This window comes from Mytilus californianus, unplaced genomic scaffold, assembly GCF_021869535.1.
Source record: "Mytilus californianus isolate M0D057914Y unplaced genomic scaffold, xbMytCali1.0.p SCAF_7, whole genome shotgun sequence".
Lineage (NCBI taxonomy): Eukaryota > Metazoa > Mollusca > Bivalvia > Mytilida > Mytilidae > Mytilus > Mytilus californianus.
In genome coordinates this window covers 75,322,871-75,344,582 of record NW_026262723.1, presented here as the reverse complement: position 1 = coordinate 75,344,582, position 21,712 = coordinate 75,322,871, and the positions used below count along the sequence as shown (strand labels likewise).

General features: G+C 33.2%; 2 protein-coding genes across 4 annotated transcripts; one reads left to right on the top strand and one right to left on the bottom strand.

The window, feature by feature from the left end:
* Positions 1–1,062: 1,062 nt before the first annotated feature.
* Positions 1,063–14,975, bottom strand: LOC127708493 (phenazine biosynthesis-like domain-containing protein 1). 2 transcript variants are annotated; one of them, XM_052213383.1, is made up of 9 exons: positions 14,854–14,975; positions 12,564–12,660; positions 8,879–8,977; positions 8,034–8,146; positions 4,390–4,419; positions 3,902–3,990; positions 2,341–2,534; positions 1,925–1,987; positions 1,063–1,238 (listed from the first exon to the last, which is right to left on the bottom strand). In XM_052213383.1, exons 1-9 carry the CDS (start codon positions 14,941–14,943, stop codon positions 1,123–1,125), a joined length of 891 nt encoding a protein of 296 aa, XP_052069343.1. In that variant the 5' UTR covers positions 14,944–14,975; the 3' UTR covers positions 1,063–1,122. The 2 variants fall into 2 exon arrangements, with proteins under 2 accessions (XP_052069343.1, XP_052069344.1); XM_052213384.1 differs by lacking the exon at positions 3,902–3,990 and adding an exon at positions 4,016–4,104 and having other exon boundaries at positions 14,854–14,943.
* On the top strand, positions 14,872–20,166 carry LOC127708481 (inter-alpha-trypsin inhibitor heavy chain H4-like). 2 transcript variants are annotated; one of them, XM_052213358.1, is made up of 2 exons: positions 14,872–14,959; positions 17,049–20,166. In XM_052213358.1, the coding sequence occupies exon 2, from the start codon at positions 17,085–17,087 to the stop codon at positions 19,137–19,139; it is 2,055 nt and encodes a 684-aa protein (XP_052069318.1). In that variant the 5' UTR covers positions 14,872–14,959; positions 17,049–17,084; the 3' UTR covers positions 19,140–20,166. The 2 variants fall into 2 exon arrangements, with proteins under 2 accessions (XP_052069318.1, XP_052069317.1); XM_052213357.1 differs by lacking the exon at positions 14,872–14,959 and adding an exon at positions 15,178–15,280.
* Positions 20,167–21,712: the final 1,546 nt, after the last annotated feature.

Sequence of the window (21,712 nt, the reverse complement as noted above, 5' to 3'; positions counted from 1 at the left end):
GGCTCTTCTTACGTGTTTCATTTGACATAAAATTCAACAGAAGACAGTCGACAAAGACGAAACTTTTAACTATTTAATATTGTAATGCTGAAAAAGGCAGAAGATACCAATTGGACATCCAGGTCGAAGAAAAACTGACAACACCGTTACAAACGACGAAAAACAAAGAAAGACAAGCAAGTCTAATTAACACTAAATTTGAAAAATAACGACTGAGCAACGCGAACCTCACCAAACACCGGGGTCATGTCAGGTGATTCGGGAGGGTAAGTGGTTCCTTCTCCACATTAAAAACCCGTCGTATTGCACATGCAAGTACAAGTCGGTGATAATTCTCATTCGGTGATGTTACAATCGAAGAAAAGAAGATGTTTTCTGTCTTTTCGGCCTTTTTTTGTCATGGCATTGTCAGTTTCTCGTCATGTGTTTTAAACGTCTCTTTTGTTTCTTCAACCTCTTTTATACATATTGTACGGAATTTAATCAAGGAGACGGTTTTTGCTAAAATTCAAAATGTATTGCGTGCTTTTAATATTTTGTAAAACACATCGTTGTCAGTGTTGATTCATGGCTCACAAACGTGATATCTAAAACTACAGCCCATAAAGCTTCAAAAAGCAATCCATTAGATAGGGACAAGAGAAAGATAAAAACTAGGTTAGTTAGTTAGTGAGTGTTGATTGTCATTATTTCCCTCGTACTTGAAATTTATTACATGTATTTCTTCAAGAATAATATTAAGTTGTCCAGTTCCTTTCACTTACTCTTATCAAAAAGATAATGATTTTAAAGTTTTCATTTCGGGTAAAAGTACAGAAGCAGAACTTAACACTGAAACAAACCCACAAAAACACAACTTCAATTGTTAACGTCAATTTCATATCAATAAAGTTATTAAAAGATAAGATCAAGGAACACCTAATCCGTTTCATGTCTATAGGTTAACGTATAGTTGAGGTAATTGAAACCAAAATTTCTTCATAAAAAAAGCAATAGTATTTGATATGAATATTACTGTTCCAATGCAGTTTGAAATAACTACAACATCAATAAACTAAGAGGATCAGTATTAGAGTATAACTTTATTTACCATTCAGGAATAAAGACATAAGAGATTAAATATCACGAAATCATAAAAGTGCCTTTCAGAACAATTGCACTTTTTCCAGTAAGGTTAACTCTTCCATCATCCTTAATTTGTATCCGTATATCTCCGCCCCGCTTTGAGCATTGCCTCGCTGAAATACAATACAAATTAATGGCACATTATAATGGTACAGGTCTCATATAAAAGAAAACCTCCCTTTTTTCTAATATATAAAACATCTTTATAACAGTATTCTCTACTTGTAGATCTAAATGTATTCTTGCTGCATTACTTTCAAACGGCTATGTAGTTGCTAATCATTTAAGTTGTAAAAACCATAAGTTACGGTGATACACTGGAGCTCGATTGGAAATGTGTCAACTCAAAACCTTTATTTATGCTAATGTGTTCCAGATTTAATCGAGTTCTATTAAACTTTCACAAACAAGATTATCCTTTCAAGTTTAATAAATATCGCTTCTTTTGTTAGTCCTTTCTCATTCTATGTCATATTCGTCTCAAGCATATAATACAAAACAGTTTTAAAATCATTACCTGCAACACTCTTCATTCTACAACAGAAAACCACACAAAAAGGCACAAGGAATAGAATTCAGTCTTAATTACTGTCGCCATGCAAATCAATTTACCTTATAGTTATACTATCTAATCAAGCGGCGCTTGGTGAAAGTGAATATTGTTTGATAAAGGTTCTTTTCGTATGTTTCCAAAAAATAGTTCACGGACCAGTCACAGACATATTCATGCTGTTATTGCTTTTCAATATTATAGAATACGAAGCTTAAATAAACGTTCGGTAAGTATATTGTCTCTTACCGTATAATGATTTCTTCTTTAAAACATCTGACCAGTAAGCACCACTAACAGTATGTGCAGAACCTAAATGTATAGCAAGAGAAGATAGATAACTCATATTTGAGAAAGAATTCAAACTAAAATTGAAAATAAAAATTGTTGAATTTACAAATGTAATCATCAACATAATCCATATAAAGGATACCATGGATAACACACAAAAAACAGATCACACCAAACATCAACAAATGAATTAAGTATATGAAAACAAAGGCAAACAACTACAAAAACAACACATGTCATGAATAAGTGAAAGTTTACTGGGTGAATAGAAATCTGAAACAATGTATAGTATTCAATGAACCTAAAACACTCATTATTCTAAAAAGATATAAAAATATAACAAAAACTGACATATTTTCAAAACAAATTATCACCTGTCACAGGATCTTCTGGTATACCATTCCATGGTGCAAAATAACGCGAAATAAAATCATATTCTTCACCATTCTTGTCAACACATCCATTGTCTATAGTCCCTTTCAATGTGATTATTACTCCCGTAACTTTCCCTGTTGATTCAGCATTCATCATTGCAGTAGTATCTGGTCGTAGTGATTCAAGGTCTAATCTAAAAATACAGACAGCCATGCACAATAAAAATAATAACTCAAGCTTTCCTTTAGTATTTGAATAAAATCGTGTCCACTGTCCCTCTCTTTATCATCAGTTTACAAACATAAAAATTCACAATGAAAATAATAATGTACACTGTTTGGTGAAAACGTGATGATTTGAAAAGTAGTATTGAACAGTAAAAATAAATGGGTATCTGAGAACCACCTGCGAAATTGACGCCAATGATGCTCTGTTAGTCAATTTCCATTTTGCAATACCAAACTTAGGAAGTGTTTTATGTATAGAACTATTTTCTTGAAAAGAAAATTGCAAATTCTTATTTATGCGAGCAATGAGTCATTTCAAATTTTTTGTTTGTCATGCTTTTCTTTCAGAGACACATACCATTCATGGAAAATAGAACTTTAATTAGACTGAACCAAAGTAATCCAAAAGTAAAGATTGAGCCCATCAATTTCTGAAAACTACTTCTATATACAAAAAGAAGATGTGGTATGATTGCCAATGAGACAACTCTCCACAAAAGACCAAATGACACAGAAATTAACAACTATAGGTCACCGAACGGCCTTCAACAATGAGCAAAGCCCATACCGCACAGTCAGCTATAAAAGGCCCCGAAATGACAATGTAAAACAGTTCAAACTAGAAAACTAACGGCCTAATGTACAAAAACTGAACGAAAAACAAATATGTAACACATAAACAAACGACAACCACTGAATTACAGGCTCCTGACTTGGGACAGGCACATACATACAGAATGTGGCGGGGTTAAACATGTTAGCGGGATCCCAACCCTCCCCTAACCTGGGTCAGTGGTGCAACAGTACAACATAAGAACGAACTATAAAAATCAGTTGAAAGAGGCTTAACTTATCAGATGGATAAAAATACAAATACTACAAATACAAGTGGATGTGGCCGGGTACTTGTACATCCAAACAACAAAAAGACACTAAGTACAGATCTAAGAGTACTCGCAGTTACTGACAGCTAGTTCAAAGCCACTAACAACTAATAAAAAAAATCATGCATCTAAGACTAAATGTATGTTTTAAGCTATTTAAACAAAATGTCTACTGAATGTGTTTACTTGACAGCAGCCTTCTATTGGAATAGAATAGAGAACGTTCACTTGTGAATAAAACATTGATTAATTATAATTATTGACAATGTCGTAAACAGTTCTTTATAGTGTGCATTTATGAGTTTGTACGAAACTTTCCCTGATCATGTACACTATTCAGTTTCTAAGTCATGCATGTTTAAAAGCCATTCTCACAAAATACTCTTACTAGGAAGACTGGTAACCAAATTACTTATTATCATACACCCTGACACTTAACATCACCTTACCGTGTACAGTGGTCGGTCATTCTCACTAAAAGTTTCTTTGTAGATTGTGAGTAATGGAGGGAGTGTATTTTATTCTTTGGTAAAACGAGCTGAAAATGTAAGCAATAATCTTACCGAGTGGTACTATCATTTAAACGAATCAGTAAATTTTGTGTAGTCTTGCAAATATAAACAGAGTGAATACGTGCAGTTGTACCGATATGCTAAAATGGAAGAAATTTAAGTAAATAACAATGCTCGAGAATGCACAATTCCCATGAAAGTTATATATTTATCAATACTATCAATACTTATATATGAAAATGCAGCATAATTTATCGCATGAAATAGTAAACTAAACTTTTTCTATCAGTTAAAGTCTCATATTAATACTATTAAAAACGATGTTTAAGAAAATAAGTGGCATGTTATAATTGACTATAAAAAGTTTTAAAAAAAAAGTAAATTTATATCAGACAAGTTGGGCTTTATTCTTGAAAATATATTACCTGAAGGAGACTGGACATCTCTTCCTCCTCCTACAAAATTATATGATATCATAATCAATTTCAACTATAAAGGAAACACCGTCATAGATTTAACAAACTTGTTACCCTTAGCCTCTAGGTTCTGGTAACAATTCAGTCTTTTGGTCAAACAAAACAGGAACCTATTCATTGACTGTATGGTACTTATAATCAATTATATGTTGTATCTCTGAGTTGAAACTTACACTCTTTTGCTTGTTCAGAGCAAATGGATTTTACGTTTTAAGAAAGTTCATTTGTTATACTCATGACAAAGAGTAAATAATAAGTTTTTGTCGGTCTAGTACTGAGCAGAATACGTTTAACACATTAACATGCAATTGTGTGTATCATTATAAACCTTATTTGTCTGTGTGCCAGTGTTTTCATTAAAACTTTTTTTAATTTCATTTATTACATTGAGTGGAATAAAGTTCGGTTATTTACTGCAGAAATTTCATCTCTGATGTCAATGTGACATCATTAAGTAACCCTCTTGTTGTCGTAGGGACATACATATCCACACTGACGTGCCGGTGCCACACATGTCCATATTTTTAATTTATACAAGCACCTGTTCATTTTTGTATCTCTTTGAATAAAAATATCGATGATTATAGTGTTATATTATTCTTCAATGGGTCTCTAATGTAACGTCATCAGGGCTTTGTGACGTCACAGAAGTCCACTTGCCGTATTCCTGGCAAACGAAAAGTAACTACATTGATTTGCGGCAGCAAGAGAATAAACATGTCAAAATTGATGGTTGCTAACTTCAATGTCATTTTGTTTCTGGTGGGAAGTTGTCTCATTAGAAAACATATTTTTATGTTTGCACTGAAATTGCATTTAAACACATTTTTTAGTTTAATTAAAAACAAGGAACAGCCTTACTCTATAATATATTTTATAAACTCGTGTGACAATCATATTTTGTAGCAAAATATCTTCTAGAGTATGGCTTTTGTTCAGGTCTAAATTTAACCTATAAAACACTGAATTGTCACAGAGGTTTTTGTATTTTAGGTTTTTCGGAACAAACAGTTCAAAGGCTCACAGTAAATACGTCTTATACAAACTAATGAATAGAAATATTGATATCTGGTAAACTTGTGTCTTGCAAACAGCTGATGAATGTTATTTGATACATTATTATTACTATTTTTAACTCAAGTGGTCAAAAAGTAGTCTTATCATAATTTCTCCTTTGAAAGAAGTATATCAATGCCCAGTTGAAATACAGAAAATTCAGGCTTAGGCAGATGCAAAGCTCCATCGGGGAAAGACAAGTTGCGTTTACAGGATAAGGATCTCCTGTCATGCACTTTTTAATGAATGTTTAGTCTTAAATGTCATTTTAGCGTCATCTGACAAGTCTGAAACTGATGCGTTAAGTTTCGTTTGAAGTTTACTTTTTCCTTTTATTTTCTTGTTTTAAATTCAGTAATGTCCAGGTTTTTGCTTGAAGTTATTTGAACACTGCTTAGACACTTTGCTGGCAGTCAGTTTGTTGTTGTTTTACACCGGTAAACAACAGCTACATGAACAGTCTAAACATAAACTGAACAGAACTTATTTGACTGCAAGCGAATAGTCTGAACAGTACTGCATTTACCGCAGTGGATAAGTCTGAAAATTATATGAAAGATTTAACATAACTTACTAATTTGTTATTCGGTCTTTGAAGAGTTGTTCAGATCAAATTGACCGTTTCGGTTCAAGATTGGATCACTAGTGACTGGAATCCAAAAATAATTTCAGTATTTTAAGTATCAAGACGTTTATAAATACCACAAGAAGAAAAGACCAGTTCATAATGTCCTCATATTTCCTCTTGATTAGGTGTGGAGGTGTATAAGTGCACCAATCCAATAAGTTTGTATTACCGCGTTCTTTAACGAGGAATAAACGGGATTCTTGTATATAAAAGAAGCACTGTTGAAAGCTTTATTATATAAACCAATAACATTGATCACACAGTCTACAGATATTAACAGATATTGCACTATATGAAAAAATTATTGCATCTGTTTACCTAGCCTGCAAACCACCGTGAACGCCTTGGGTATAAAAAGAACATAGGGGATAAAATGCAAGTTATCGTCTAAAATCTTGGATCCCGTTTAAGAGAGGGAAAACTTAACAGAACAAAAAAGTTCATAATGTTCCACTGTCTATTTTGATAAAACTAGAAGTATTTGCCTTAAAACGACTATTTTACCTTTTTTACAATTTTGGATGTATCTTGCAAAATATAATAAATGGAATCCTTATAATGCAAAAACGATCAGCCAGAGTAATAGTTCAAATGAGCAAAATGGTCAATGGACTGTTTATAGAAGTTATTGCACTAAAATGACGTTCTTAAACAATCTTTGATTTTGGCTAGACATATAATATTGTAAACTTTAATCCATGAAGAGAAATTTTAAACTGAAAAAAATGATCAGTAATACAAGATCTACATATTAGTCAAACGGCCGAAATCGTTAGTCGACTCCTTATTTTAGTTATTGCCCTTTAATGATGATTTTTACCATTCTTGATTTTGCGTTTTTGTATTTCATCTTGAAAACTAAAACACATAACGGCCGGAAAACTTTAAATATCAGATATTTTCAACAAGAATGATCCATAAATAAGGCAACAGTCGGCATATTCAGTCGATTCTTTATATGAGTTATTATCGAAAACGACATGACGACTTTTCTTTATGCTTTTTTAACTATAATAGATAGAGAGAAACCTTAAAAATAAAAAGAATCAGCAAGACAAGATCTACAGAAAGGACAAATGGAAAACGACTCCTTTTTGGAATTGTAGCCCTTAATGAGGATTTTTGATCAATTTTAGTGTTGTACCTATCATCTTGAAAACTATTATAGATAGACAGGAACTTTGAACAGCAAGTCAATGCTTGAAAACGTCAATCCACTACTTAGTTTACAATCACAGTTAACGATACCATTATAACCCATTTTTTACTATTGTCTGGAAAACTTGAATAAAAAGACATAAGATATGCCCAGCAAAAAATATCAACAGGACAAAAGTTTGAACCACATAATTTCCATTCAACACAAATATTCTTGTTGCATTGCATTATTTTTTATGCAAAAATAACAGGTGAGCGATAAAGGCTCCTTGTTTCCTAGTTTGTTTAAAATTTTTGGTTTATCTTAATTTCATGTAACATCTCTCTAAAAGCAAAGCCGACATTAGGATTTGTAGGTACTGTGTAAGTATTTTTTGTTTTGATACTGTCAGACGTTTTATGTATTTTGCTTCCAAAACATTTTATTTCGAGTATACTTTGGTAACGTCATCACAGGAGCATGTAGTGTATTATGCACACTGAAATCAGAATCATATGTTCAATTTGTATGCCATATTTCAATAAGACGCTTAGTCTGGAATATGTGGTTTTAGGAATTGTTATTCAAAACTTCAGTCATACGATGGAATCAATGAAATCAATGGAAATATTTCTCATTGTAAACTTAGCTTTTATTCAACGATAACTCAATTAACTTAATATGAACACAATATATATTGATAAAACTGTTTTACTCCAAAGAAATATATGTATTATTATGAATTATATATGAATTGGTATGTATTCGTACCTGTTTCTCTGGTGGGTTCAGTGGAAAGTTCATTGTAATACCATTGGGCTGTGCACGTTCTGTTATCAAAGGTCCACTGGCACTATCAAAGGTAATTCTGTTTGACTGGTTGTCTATGATAATAAACAATCATCACTGGATTTTTTTAATAGCTCTCTTCCTACGTGTAGTTTAATTCTAAAGGTATCTAAGTAATAACATGTATGCGCGTTTTCTACACGTAAGGTTTTCTACACGTAAGGTTTTCTACATGTAAGGTTTTCTACACGTAAGGTTTTCTACACGTAAGGTTTTCTACAGCAAGTGTTTTATTCTGTAATTTTTTTTAACCAAATATAATATCACAAGACCAATATTTTATAAAATGTAAAATTTCTCCATTAAACAATTGATAAAATGGGATTATCAAAGGCTGGTATTAATGTTCCCAGATTTGTTTCTTTACCATGACCATTTCCAAACAGTTTGTATCTGTACTTAAATCTTAAAATTAAATAACGCATGTTTGAAGATGGTTGTAAACTGCAAATTTAGAGTATTTAATAGGATAAAATAATGAGAAATTCTATCGGAAATAAAGTATTATTTTCATTCAGATACAAAGTAATTCATTTAGTTTAATGGATGTCTTACCGAAAACATGTAAATTTGCAGTATGTAATCTTAAATGAAGATTTTATCACCATTGTTCTCATCTGCAATTTAAAGAACTAAAAATACAATTTAGTTATATAGCAATATTTTAATTGTTAAAATCCTCTTGAACTTATGAGTAAAGCAAATGCTAGAAACAGACCATTGAAACCGTGAAAAATTAAAACTACGATTTTACTTGTTTTACTTACTCAGCTGGTAAAACAAAACAGAAGCAGATGCTATCGTTGCATGGCCACACAGATTAACTTCATTTGTTGGTGTAAACCATCGAATTCTAAATCGGTCACCTACATTTTAAACAAATCAAAATTAAGATAAAGATCAGTTAGGACAAGACATAACTGCAAAGTCACTTGCTCAACTTTAGAAGAAAACAAAGCTCAAATCTGTGTCGGTGGCTTTAGTTGTCTTTGTTGAATACCTTATGAAAAGTCGTTAAACCTAGAGCATATTCAGATGATGGTAAAATCCTCAAACAAGTACAGTAATGGGAGGTATATATATTAATATTTATCAATCATGGCTTTTTAGAGGTTCAATATAATCTTAACAGGTCCATATCTAACGTATTGACTGAGTAGAAGTCCTTAATTAATATATTACATATGTAAATAGTGTAAGTTTGAAAATGATATTGACTCGATTTTACTATTTTTGGAAATGATATTAACTCGATGTTACTATTTTTAGTAATATGGAGTCGATGTCATTTCTGAAATAGTAACGTCGAGTCAATATGTCAAAATAATAAATGTATACAAAATATATATTAGGAAACACGTAACCAAATAAACCAATGAAAAACAAGAAAAATCAAACTGTATGTAATATTAAATATGCTTTCAAATATCTGCAGATCTACACGACCTAAAGATCTATATTTATACATGTAACTGTAAACGTAGAGAATTGCACAAATAGGTTTCAAATTTTGACCCAATTCAAGTCCAAGAGACATCTTTCTACTATACTATAAAAAGTACTGCAATAAGTGTAATCAAAATGATGTGATTCTACAGGATGAAACCTCACTCAAAAACAAAATGCAGAATTATAGTGAGAAAAATTTTCCTTCTTTACAATCTTTCCGTCCTCGTGTAATTTAACTTTATAAAAACAAAATGATGTGTAATGTTTATTGATCGCTAAGGTTACAAATACGAAGAATATTATTGTAACGATACAGATTTAGACGTTTGGCGGGAAAGTTAGTGGCCGGGTCGACGGTTATAGGGACGTTTGTAAGGGATTCTCGTGTTCAGTAAGGGGAACATTTAGGGAACACCCCTATCCAGGAAATATTGTATTCGCCCTGGAGTATATAAGCGGGATGAGGAATACAATTTGGGTTCTGTCAATGATCTTGTATAGAAGAAGACTAGTAAACCAACAGAGTTACGTGGTGTAGATATTTGTTCCGTACGAGCAATAATATTGAAAGGACATCTTGTACCGGGTACAAAGTAACCGTACAGGTTGGATTGGATATTCTAAGTTGGCAGAGCAGACAGTCCCACTCGGAGGACAAGCTGTACCAGCATGCATTGTCTGGTAGTGACAGACTGTCCCACTCTGAGGACAGACTGTACCAGCCCGCACCAATGTCTTGTAGTGACAGACCTTCCCATCTGGAGGACAGGCTGTTAGGTAGTATTATATTTGTATATGTATAATTGTTCGTTGTTACATTAATCGCCAAAGAGCCCGTGTGTATATTATAGTTCATTGTGCATAACATAGATGGATAGTTATAGATTTTTGGTATTGTCGTATTGTTTATGGACAGCTTGCAGGCGCGTAGCTACCTTTACGTCAAAACGCCCGGGCCGGGGGGGAGGGGGGGGGGATATTTTGATCCAAATAATTAAAGGAACCGTTTAAGCCACACGAGGAATTATAATGCTTTCTTCGGTAACTCGTAATTGAAGCCATAAAAGTGACGAAATTTACTTTTTAATCATGTTGTATCATATTATCTATTTGTTCATTTTCCGTCAAACTTTGAATCTACGGTGAATATTCTACTCAGGTTACTGTCGTTTAAAGCAATGATGTGATTCTACAGGATGAAACCTCACTCAAAACACAATGAAATCAACATGAAAAAAAAATCCCTTATCAAACTTTAAAAGAGAGACGAAAGATACCAAAGGGATACTCAAAATTATCAGTTGAAAACAAACTGACAATGCCATTTCAAAGACGAAAAAACGACGAAAAGACAAACAACAGTACATAAAAGACAACATAGAAAACTAAAGACCTAAAAGTGGGGCTGATCTCATGTGCTCTAGAAGAGTGAGCATATCCTGTTCCACATGTGGCATCCGTCTTGTTGCTAGTGTAAGTAAAAACTCGGCGATAAGTTTAACTCGGTAGGTCAAATTCGAGGAAAAGAGAACGGAATTGTGGTAACAACAATGGAACATGTCCGTCGTCATCTGTGAAACCAACTCGTGATAGCGATCATAAAATTTTCGAAGGGATGCTTTCAACTTCAACACTTTGAACTTTTGGTTTAATAGCGTCCTTGCAAGTAGCAACCTCGTTCAAGGAAATCATTATGAGAAATGTCAGTTCTGACTATCGTATCAATTGGGAGATATATACTCCATATGCAGGTTCTACTGGAATTTTGCTACATAGAAATGGAAAGTTCACGACTGGAAAGCTGAAATAATCTCATATACATGTAGTAAAGTTTTGTTCTCAAACGACCAATTATGATGCTATTGATGATTGTTGAATGACAGAAATGGTATCTTGTTCACGATAACGCGTGAGCTTCCCGGGGTTTCGCCCCCTACCTGAAGGTCCTCTGCCATGGGGTCGCTGGGGGCTTTCAGACCCCTTGCCCAGATTCGGGCGTACACTTATAAAAGGCCTTGCTACGCCAGTGGCTTGATTTCAAGTAGTTACTGGAATAAACGCCTTACTGGTTACACGTTACAGATGCAATGTTTCGTGACAAGGTATCAACTTTAATAAAACCTATTCGATATCATTTGTCATCTAGATAAAAGGATTAAGGTCATATGGAACGATTTTCTTGTAATTTTAATGTTATCGACATTATTGACAAAACTAAGTCCAGTATGCACGGTTTTTTTTTTAATATCTATTACGAATTTACAACATGTAATCGACAAATAATATTTCATTCAGTGATCTTTGATCGCAAGCTAATTAAATTTTGAATTTGTTGCCGAAATTAATCGGATCGTCACATTGATAAACAATCAACACAGCACACGTGGAGTACGTGACAAATAAGTGAAATGATAGAGCCAAAATAATTTGTTTTTATATTTTCCATGAGCTCCCATTTGTTAATAAAACTTTCATTTAACAGTTTAAATGATTCGTTGTATTAAATTTATTCTTTAAGAATCAGTTATTACTACGTACCTTCCAATGCACGTTTGTTTACATTCTTTCATTCCGGTTTTCCCTTCGCACTTGCGCTATGCGGTGGCTGAGTTCTAACGAGAGGTCTCGTAGTTAAGGTCACTGCATACGGGAAAATATCAGCGAATTAGTGTAGTTACAAAGTCGACAGTTTTTTTTTTTTTTTACTTTTCATGAACAATACAAAGGGTTCATTAGTGGCGCATGGACAGTTTACCCTCCCAGAGCACCTGCGTTGATTCACACGCAGACTTTGGTAGATTCACCTTTAAATTGATCTGTAGTTACTGTATCTGTTTAGTGGACTGTTGTTTATGTTTTAGTGGGTTTTTTCTTTTTCATGTTCATGGTATTGTCTGTCCTCCTTCGATTGCAGTGAAATAGATTGCCCGACTTGGTTTTTTCTTGCTTTTTCTCGACAACTATGATTTTGTTTTTAGTGTTTATAAAAAAATAAGTTCCAACCTAGTGTGAATCCTGTCTGATGTGTATCGATGATATATACGGTTTCAGATAAATTCATTTCAGCTGCTATCTGCTGCAGTTTTTCTTCCGACAATAACTGTGAAGGAAACAAGGAAATGAAATGAGAATTTAAGTATTTAATGACTGAAAGATAAAATGGTCATGTGTTGATACAAAAAGACTTAATAGTAGTGGAATTCACAAAAGAGTATCTGGATTACACATACAAAGGGAGGATTGACGTAATCAACTAAAATAATTTAAATGCTCGTGAAAGTTGTTTTGTTAACATTTCCCTATATAGTTGCGACAACTTAAGGGGACGACCATTTGATTTTCGGGGGGAGAAGGGGACGGGCGGAAAGGCGGATTTTAAAAATAAATATCCTGGCCTGGTAGGAGCTGACAAATAAACAACCTTGCAGAAGTCATGTAGGATCAAAATGACTAGTCTACACCATAAAATGCAGGAAACAGTTGCGTACAAAGTAAAAGTGAAAATAAATTTGTGCGCGGCAAAGTATTAGAAATAAATAAGCATTCGTATAGCAACAGATAAAAATTAATAATCAATCAGCAAAAAAGTCTCCTGTAAATAAACGGTGTAAGAACAACATTTTTGCACTTGCAAATATATATCATTCCCGCAAAAAGATTCAAATTAATTTTATTGTTAGTCGGAGAATGGCTTTCCTAGTTGGCTTAGTCTAAGGTTATAACCATTCTTGATGCATAGTGGAATGAACTTGTATATCATACTGAACATATGAATAAACATGTTACCGCATTTTTTTAAAATCTGGTCGATTTAGTTGGGTTGCTGTATTTTTTACGTAATTATCATAGTACCTGTTTTTATTCATTTTGTAATAATTAAGTTGCATAACTGTTGTCCTTCGTTTGTCATTCTCTTTGCACGTTAAATTACCTTTTAATTATACAAATATATCCATAGACCGTAGTTGGTCCATTGGAAGGCAAAATATGTGCCCTATCCAACATGTCCTTCTTTTCCATTTCAATCCCAAATATCCCTCCCTCAATATATATATTATTAATAACCGCTGTTGGTAGTAAACTAGTAATTGATAGTTAATAAAATAACTATATATAAGTAAGTCTAACAGTGAAAAACACGAAAAATTTGAAATTTAAGAAAAACAAAAACATAACGGATTTTGGAAAAAGGGGAAACGTAAAAAAAGTGTCTTTTCCTCAGGAAGATCCAAGTACATATGCAATAATTGAAGGAGTAACGTTTGAGGAACGGAATTTTACGAGACAATGCTACGTTTGTGAAAACAACGGTATACATGATTTAAATAAGTACCCGTATACATTTTGAATAAAACGGTAGCATGCAGACAGGGACATACCTTGATTTACTTATTTAAATTAAAACGCCCATTTTAACTTGGTAGTTTATTAGTTTAATATATTATCTTTAACTGTGCTAAAAATAGTACGATTTTTGCTTATATTCATTAAAAAAACACGTCAAACAATCACTTTTTAGAAATATCATAGTCATTTGTTTAGATTAATAACATATGTTGTTGTCAGTAAAATGGAATTTTATGCAACTGTCATACGAGCTAGCTATAAACCCAGGTTAAATCCACCATTTTCTACATAAGGAAATGCATGTACCAAGTCAGGAATATGACAGTTGTTTTCCATTCGTTTGTCGTAGCTTTTGATTTTGCCAATTGTTAAGGGACTTTCCGTTTTGAATTTTCCTTGAAGTTCGATATTTTTGTTGTTTTACTTTTTACTTTTAATCGTTCATGTAAGCTTATCGTTTTAGATTAAAAACAAGAACTATAATACATTTAATCGTTCATGTAAGCTTATCATTTTAGATTCAAAACAAGAACCATATTACATTTAATCGTTCATATAAGCGAAATATGTACAACATATTAACTACGGTCAATATCCAAGATTTTTGAATTAGGAGAAAAAATTAATGAAATGAAATACACACGCCCTTATTTAAATAATACAGCGATGCATGATAGTATCCGTCGGGGTTTAGTTTAAATAAATATACAGATCGGTTGTACCTTGTACATCTACATCTACATCTACATCGTTGAAACGCAAAGGGTCTAAGACCCATCACGCAAGTACTAATTAAGTCATTAATTTATAAGTTATAAGTGTATAATAGTAAAAGGAGATGTTGGGCATACGTCAATGAAACAGCACTGACCCTACGACACAAATAACTAAAAGACATATAGAGGTCAACATAGTTTTTTTTACATACTTCCTATTACAAACCTACTTTTTCATTATTAACTAGACAGACTGCTGCTGGATTTCCTTGGAATGGAACATCTGTAAAAGCGTCTACGGTATAAATCGGAAGCTCCATTTTTCACGTTTTGCAGGTAAGGGTTAATAATTAGTACGTCCACGAAGAAGAAAACAAATAGGTCCTTTTAAAGCGACAGTCAATTTAAAAAAGAAAAAACTTGAAGACTTAATGAGAATTAGGATTATGGAAATAAGGCCAATTATTTAAATGAAAAAAAATGTTAGTTTATTATTTTTTAACCATTTTGACATGTTTGATCTGTTGATTTCTCTGTTAGATCCACACGGAATCTACCCGTATTGTGGTCCGTATTTATAGTCCACTTATGTTTATTGCATGATATATATGAGAATATGACGCAGTAATTGTTAAGGAATAATACTATTCGAAATGGGTAAGTTAATTCAATTATTCAAGGCCTGCACATTAAAGCTATAGTTTGTTACATTTTTTTTATTTCGAGAAACAGTATTTAATAAATTACAGATGAATGATTGCATTACCCTCAATTTCTACTTTCGGTTTGAATCATTATGTTTTGTTTACATATATATATATATATATGACGATCGAGGGATATGACATAGACGTAGAGGTCTAATATGCCAAACCTTCCAGAGATAGGTTATTTCCTTTTCTTCTTTTGTTTCAGTTACTATAAACTCCGACACATTAAAACAATTTCCATCCAGGCGGCTTTATAAATATCAGGTGTACTGAAACAACAGGGGATTTCAATAATATAATAGTGAACTTTCGTATTTATGTATTAATTCAGCAAGTTGCAAATGGAGTATGTATCTCTCGTTACTTCGATATTCGATATTTCCTATCTTGATTTCCTTGATAGAGGGATACCACTATCAAAGAAGCTGCATTCTTAATGGAGGGGCGTAAAGGGGATGTATCTGCACGGAAGAACGCGAAATAAAATTGCCATTTCACGATGAACGAACAGTTGAAAATTTCTTGCACGTTGATCTTTTTACCGATTTCAAGAAACACGGCGAATAACGAACCTTTTTCACGGCTGCACGTGAAATAAAAATGGCAAAACACGTTGCACGAAAATAACCCTTTACCACCCTCTTAATGGTAAAAGAGAGGCGAAAGATACCAAAGGGACATTCAAACTCACAAGTCGAAAATAAACTAACAGTCCACAAAACATAACACAGAAAACCAAAGACTGAGCAACACGAACCCTACCAAAAACCGGGGTGATCTCAGGTGCTCCAGAGGGGTACTATAGACCCTGTTCGACATGTTGCATCCGTCATGTTGCTCATGTTTTAACTATCTGTTTGCAATACCACTTGTGTAACAAGTATATCTACAAATAAGTATGAACATTAATTACAAACAAAAACTTTTATCAATATGATGCTACAAATGTAATTGATTTCTGAAACAGTTGATTAATGTTTATATAAAGGCATAAATTTATAAATATGGTGACCTGATGCGGTCATTTCGTGTTTGATACCTCAAAAGGCGAATTATCGAAAAGGGGATCGCACAGAATAGTGAAAAACATGATGGCCGTTAAAGTTTTTTTTCTTTTCGCGTTATCTCTTTATGAAATATCAAAGCCAAAAACACGAAATGGCATAATCTTGCCACTAAATGCATATAAACAGAACATTCTTGTAGTAGTAAATAATCAATTGGAACAGGGAAATGGCAAATGCTTAAGGTCTCGTTTCCAGGTAAGATTAGTAAGTTCTTATTTTTGCAAGAAAACCGCCGTTTTACAGACTGATTTAACACACGGGTGGGCAGCTTTGTAAACACTTTCTTCAGGTGTATTTCGTCTGCATTTGAATGAAAAGTATTTTAACCAATTAAAAGACTATTTAATCCACCTTTTCTGTTTTCTGTTGCGATATAGAAGTGCTACATTAAGACAGGTACTATTATATCTACAATGTTTACCTTTGTATACCCCAAAAATAACCATGATTATACCCTCCCCCCAAACAAATAAAAAATGATACAAGACAACAACAAAAGCAAAAAACGCCCAGAGGAAAATATCTCAGTCGTATTATAAACAAAATTAAAAAACAATTATAAACGAAATAAAAAAACAAAACAAATCCTAAGGTTTAACAAAATAAATTATTAAACATTTCAATGACACTTTTTGCTTTTGTTTTCAGACTTACAATATTAAGGGGCGCACAACAGTACCCATTATGACACTGCGACTAAATTCTGTTGGTCTTTTTGCCGTTATAAATGTATTATGTAGCTGTGATAATGCAGTAATTATGCCGAGAGTACAAATTGCATCTATGCATGTAGAAAGCAAGATCCACGCGCGAATGGCACGTGTTCTTGTAACAACTCAGATGAAAAACTTTGCAAATCAAAGCCTTGAAACACAGTTTACTTTCCAGTTACCGGACACGGCTTTTATTTCCAATTTCACCATGTCTGTCGGAGACAAAAGTATAACAGCCATTGTAAAAGAAAAGAAAGAAGCAAACAAAATATATGAACAATCAAAACAACTGGGAGTTTCTGCTGCTAAAATAGACCGCCAAGATGATACGCCAAACAGAGAAATGAAAATATTCACCGTTTCTGTTAATGTTGCCGCAGAGAGCAAAGCAGTCTTCAAACTTCAGTATCACGAATTGCTTAGCAGAAAATTTGGATATTATAAACAAAAAATAAGTTTTCAACCGCGGCAAATTGTGCCTGATCTTGTGTTTCGTGCAAAAATTTTTGAACAGGAAGGTATCAATAAGTTTCATTACACGTTGCCAGGATCAAACACGACCGAAACAAGCTCAAACGAGTTAACGGTAGTAAAAGCTTCCGAGAATACCCGAGAACTTTATTTCAAACCAACAGATGACTATCAAAAAACACAAAACATCAGTAAAGGAATTTCCGGTGAAGTTGTATTAATGTATGACGTAGAACACAGCAATGTTGGTGGTATTATTTTGCAAGAAAACGAATACTTTGTTCACTATTTAGCACCTTCTGGTTTCACTGTCCTTTATAAAAACATTATATTTGTAATTGATATCAGTGGTTCAATGCAAGGACTAAAAATGGAACAAACCAGACTTGCAATGCTTTCTATTTTGGATCAGCTACACCCAGGTGATTATTTTAACATTTTATTGTTCGATAATAACATACAAGAATGGTTTTCCGAACCGATGTTAGCTACTTTGACTAATGTAAATTTAGCAAAAATATTTGTTCATGACAAGGTTCATGCAAGAGGTGGCACAGATATAAGCAGTGGTCTACTGAGAGGCGTAACTTTACTGGATACTACACAGAGTTTAGGTGGAACTAAAGGCAATATCATAGTGTTTCTTACAGATGGTCGACCTACTGCCGGGATCACCAATACAAAAAGTATTCGATTAGGTGTTACCGCTGCAAACAAACACAAATTTTCTATATTCTCATTGGGTTTCGGTTTTGATGTAGACATGCATTTCTTGAAGGCGCTTTCTTGGGAAAATGGTGGATTCGCCCGTAGGATTTATGAAGAAAGTGATGCATCAAGGCAGCTAGAAAGTTTCTACAAAGAACTCGAGAATCCAACGTTGATAGATATCAAAATTGATTATCCAAACAACGCCGTTGAACTGTCGTCTTTGACTTCGACACGATTTCCGCAATATTTTAAGGGTTCTGAGTTAATTATAGTTGGCAAAATCAACGACCATTTTCAATCGCAATTAGATGCTCACGTCCAGGGACAAGGATCAGTAACAAATCTGGACACCAACATAAACTCTACCGCTTTAAAAGTTGGAAACATAATGGAATCTTCTTTTATGGAAAAATTGTGGGCGTACATGAAGATAAACGATCTTCTGAAAGACACTGCGCTTACTGACGATGACGACATAAAGATGATATTGAGAAACAAAACACTGGAGTTATCGTTAAAATATAATTTTGTAACACCTCTGACGTCCATGATTGTAAGCGAAACATTACTGCCAAGAAAGATTGCATATGACCATGTTGAACTTAAAGTTGCTCCATCTCGCGGTAGAAAGACAAAATATAGATCTAAGTCTGGTATACTTGTGCAATCTCAGTCGTCAAATATCGTACATCGGCCTTATCCTGATACTAATGCACTTTCGTCTGATCTTGACAAGCATGGGATTCGAAAAGACTCCAATAGTGGAAGCATAAATCAAATAAGATTAGCTACAGTTTACTGTGTATTTTTTCTTCTTCAATTTTTGAGTTATTATAGTAGATAAGAAGTTCATTTTAAGCCAAATTGAGTAATTAAGTTTAACAAAAAAAATGATAAACCTTTCCCTGAATAGTTTGTCGCCTTGTTTGTACATCTGTCCATTACCAAGGTTTTACGTCTGCCAATTTATACATTTGAATATTGTTGGTGCTAAAAAAACTGAAAATTATATGATAAGACGTTCTGGTTATATTTTCTAGAAACTATTTGTACATTCTAATATGACGTTCTTCTTTCGCTTTCTTAAAGTAAGTTTACATGATTGTATCTGTTTATTTTTTACAATGAAACAGTTGTTTTCTATATCTTTTTGGCTTTATTAAATCAAAACGACTGCCTTTCGAACGTGTATTATAGGTCCTCTTCGAAGTACAAAAGTTCTAAATTTTCCTATTAGAATCGAAATAATTCTATCTTGTCATGCTCTCTGCTCATTTTAACATGAGTAGGCATTATATTTATCAACATTATATGCCTACCCATGTTAAAATCAACAAAGAGCATGATATGATAGAATTATTGCTTAATTTGTTCTATAAAGTTCTTTATTACATGATATTCTACAAACAAAATACACTCAATCTCCATTAAAAAATAAACCTATGTCACTGTTCTGTGAAATTAACATTAAAATGAAAATTCTTAAACTTTAGATAACCAAAAAATAATATTCGACCAATCATTTATATATAAAAAAACGAATGCAAAGAGAGAGATGCACGCAATAAACATTATATGCTAGCCTTGTCAATTAGACAGATAGTTCTTTGTATGCCAAATCTTGCATTTTCCACTGGATGGTTATCAAAGGAACAAGCAATAAATCAACCAAATCTGGCTGTATTTTTTTAAATGTATGTGCATATGCTTAATATTTTTCGTCTTAAATCTATATGCGTATTTGAATTGTATCTAGATGTAACTGCTAAGAATGGCAGTGTGTTGTGTTTAAAAATTATTTGCTCCATGATTTTTATTTTTTTTAATGATTTTTTTTATCATAACATTTTTAATAAAATTGTTTTTGCATATTTTATTAGACACAACTATTTACAAATTCTGGAAGGCAATTACATTCTTCATTCATTTAGTTTATTTGCATGGGTTGTATCGTGGTAGTGTGCCGAAATCATGCATTGGGTACCAGACCGTGCCCAACTGAAGACTTTAAAACTAGTATAAGTTTCTACTTCGTTGATCAAATGGTATTTAGAAAGAGAGCAAAGATTTGTTGGCTCAGAGGCAGAATAATGTGTTTTGGTTAATTCATGCAGCATGTGTATTTTTATCATAATTAAACAGTTAGCATATTTTATGTCATCCTACGGCTTCCACATCGAGGAAGAACTACATTTTTATTTGGCTTATTTTGATGCATTTGTGTATAGTTTTCTTCTGATAATGCTCTTTGTATGTTTTTTATTTGAATGAGCATTTCACAAAAGCTTCAAAATTGCGAGGATGTTCAAAAATTGTCTGCTTTATTTGACAAGCTGGCTGTCCTGCTCTAACCGTTCTGTGCGATTCTCTGAATATGAATGTTACCAGGTATCATTTGCAACCGTCTTCGCACCCCAGAAAGTATATTAATTCTTCGAAACTGAACGTGAATCAATGTTTTTTTAATAAATTTTCGAAGTAAAATAGAATTAGAATTAAAGCTGATTTATGAATTTCAAGATGTTTTGTATGACGGTATATAAAGCTTATCAGAAGCGGATTTCGGTTTTGCAGTTACGAAGACTTGTGGGGAAAACGTTCTGGGTTTTGGAACTGACAAATACTAGTTAACCAATGGTATAATGGCAACACACAATAATATACAATACAATATAAAAAAAAAATGCTTACAGTAACTTGAAACAAGTACCCAACCAGCTTGCATAAGATACTATCGCCTAACATTGTTATATCGATGGTTTTACTTAAAGGTATATTTCATACAGTAACGTCGTAAAAAGTTTACCGACAAGAAATGGTGTACCTGAAAATATGTTTTGCCTTTGATAAAACTGGGGATTAATAAAATTCTACCATGTGCAGTATGCATAAACGCAAGCTTATAAATGTGAGAGTACACTTGTACTTGATTTTTACTTCCTCTAAAACCAGGGTTTGAAACAACATTTCCTCACGCCTTTCTACTGCCAATTTACACAGCACTACCCTGTCTACACATAACTTTTACTTGGACTCTACCAAAACCCAAAACTGGTGTTCACATAAAGATGCACAAAAAAATGATATGAACACAGGAGATACTGGTCTTGTGACGTATAAATTTAAAAAGTAATGCTTTGTCCCGCATACAAATTAAACCAATAAGAACCTAGACAAAGAATTGCACATCGGACAATTTAAGAGCTCGGAGAGCAACTCTTGACATGCCAACGTAAATACGAAGATTGCAGAATTTTGATTTAATTTGGCACTCACATTTTTCCAGTAATGAGTTATGAAATTGCAGAAAATGATAGCAATATAGCATGGACCGACACTTGCCTTAATAACGTCACCATACATGCACATCATCGTCATGTTCCCTGATATAAAAGGCCTTTCCAATCTGCAATGTTT

What these genes read in the sequence shown, in the direction of transcription:
- LOC127708493 (XM_052213383.1), bottom strand. Translation starts at nt 14,943, where the DNA reads ATGGAGCTTCCGATTTATACCGTAGACGCTTTTACAGATGTTCCATTC. An exon ending in TGTTTTGTTTTACCAGCTGA is followed by an intron (nt 8,147 to 8,878) that starts GTAAGTAAAACA and finishes TTATTATCATAG; the next exon opens with ACAACCAGTCAAACAGAATT. An exon ending in AAAGAAGAAATCATTATACG is followed by an intron (nt 1,239 to 1,924) that starts GTAAGAGACAAT and finishes ATTGTATTTCAG; the next exon opens with CGAGGCAATGCTCAAAGCGG.
- LOC127708481 (XM_052213358.1), top strand. Translation starts at nt 17,085, where the DNA reads ATGACACTGCGACTAAATTCTGTTGGTCTTTTTGCCGTTATAAATGTA.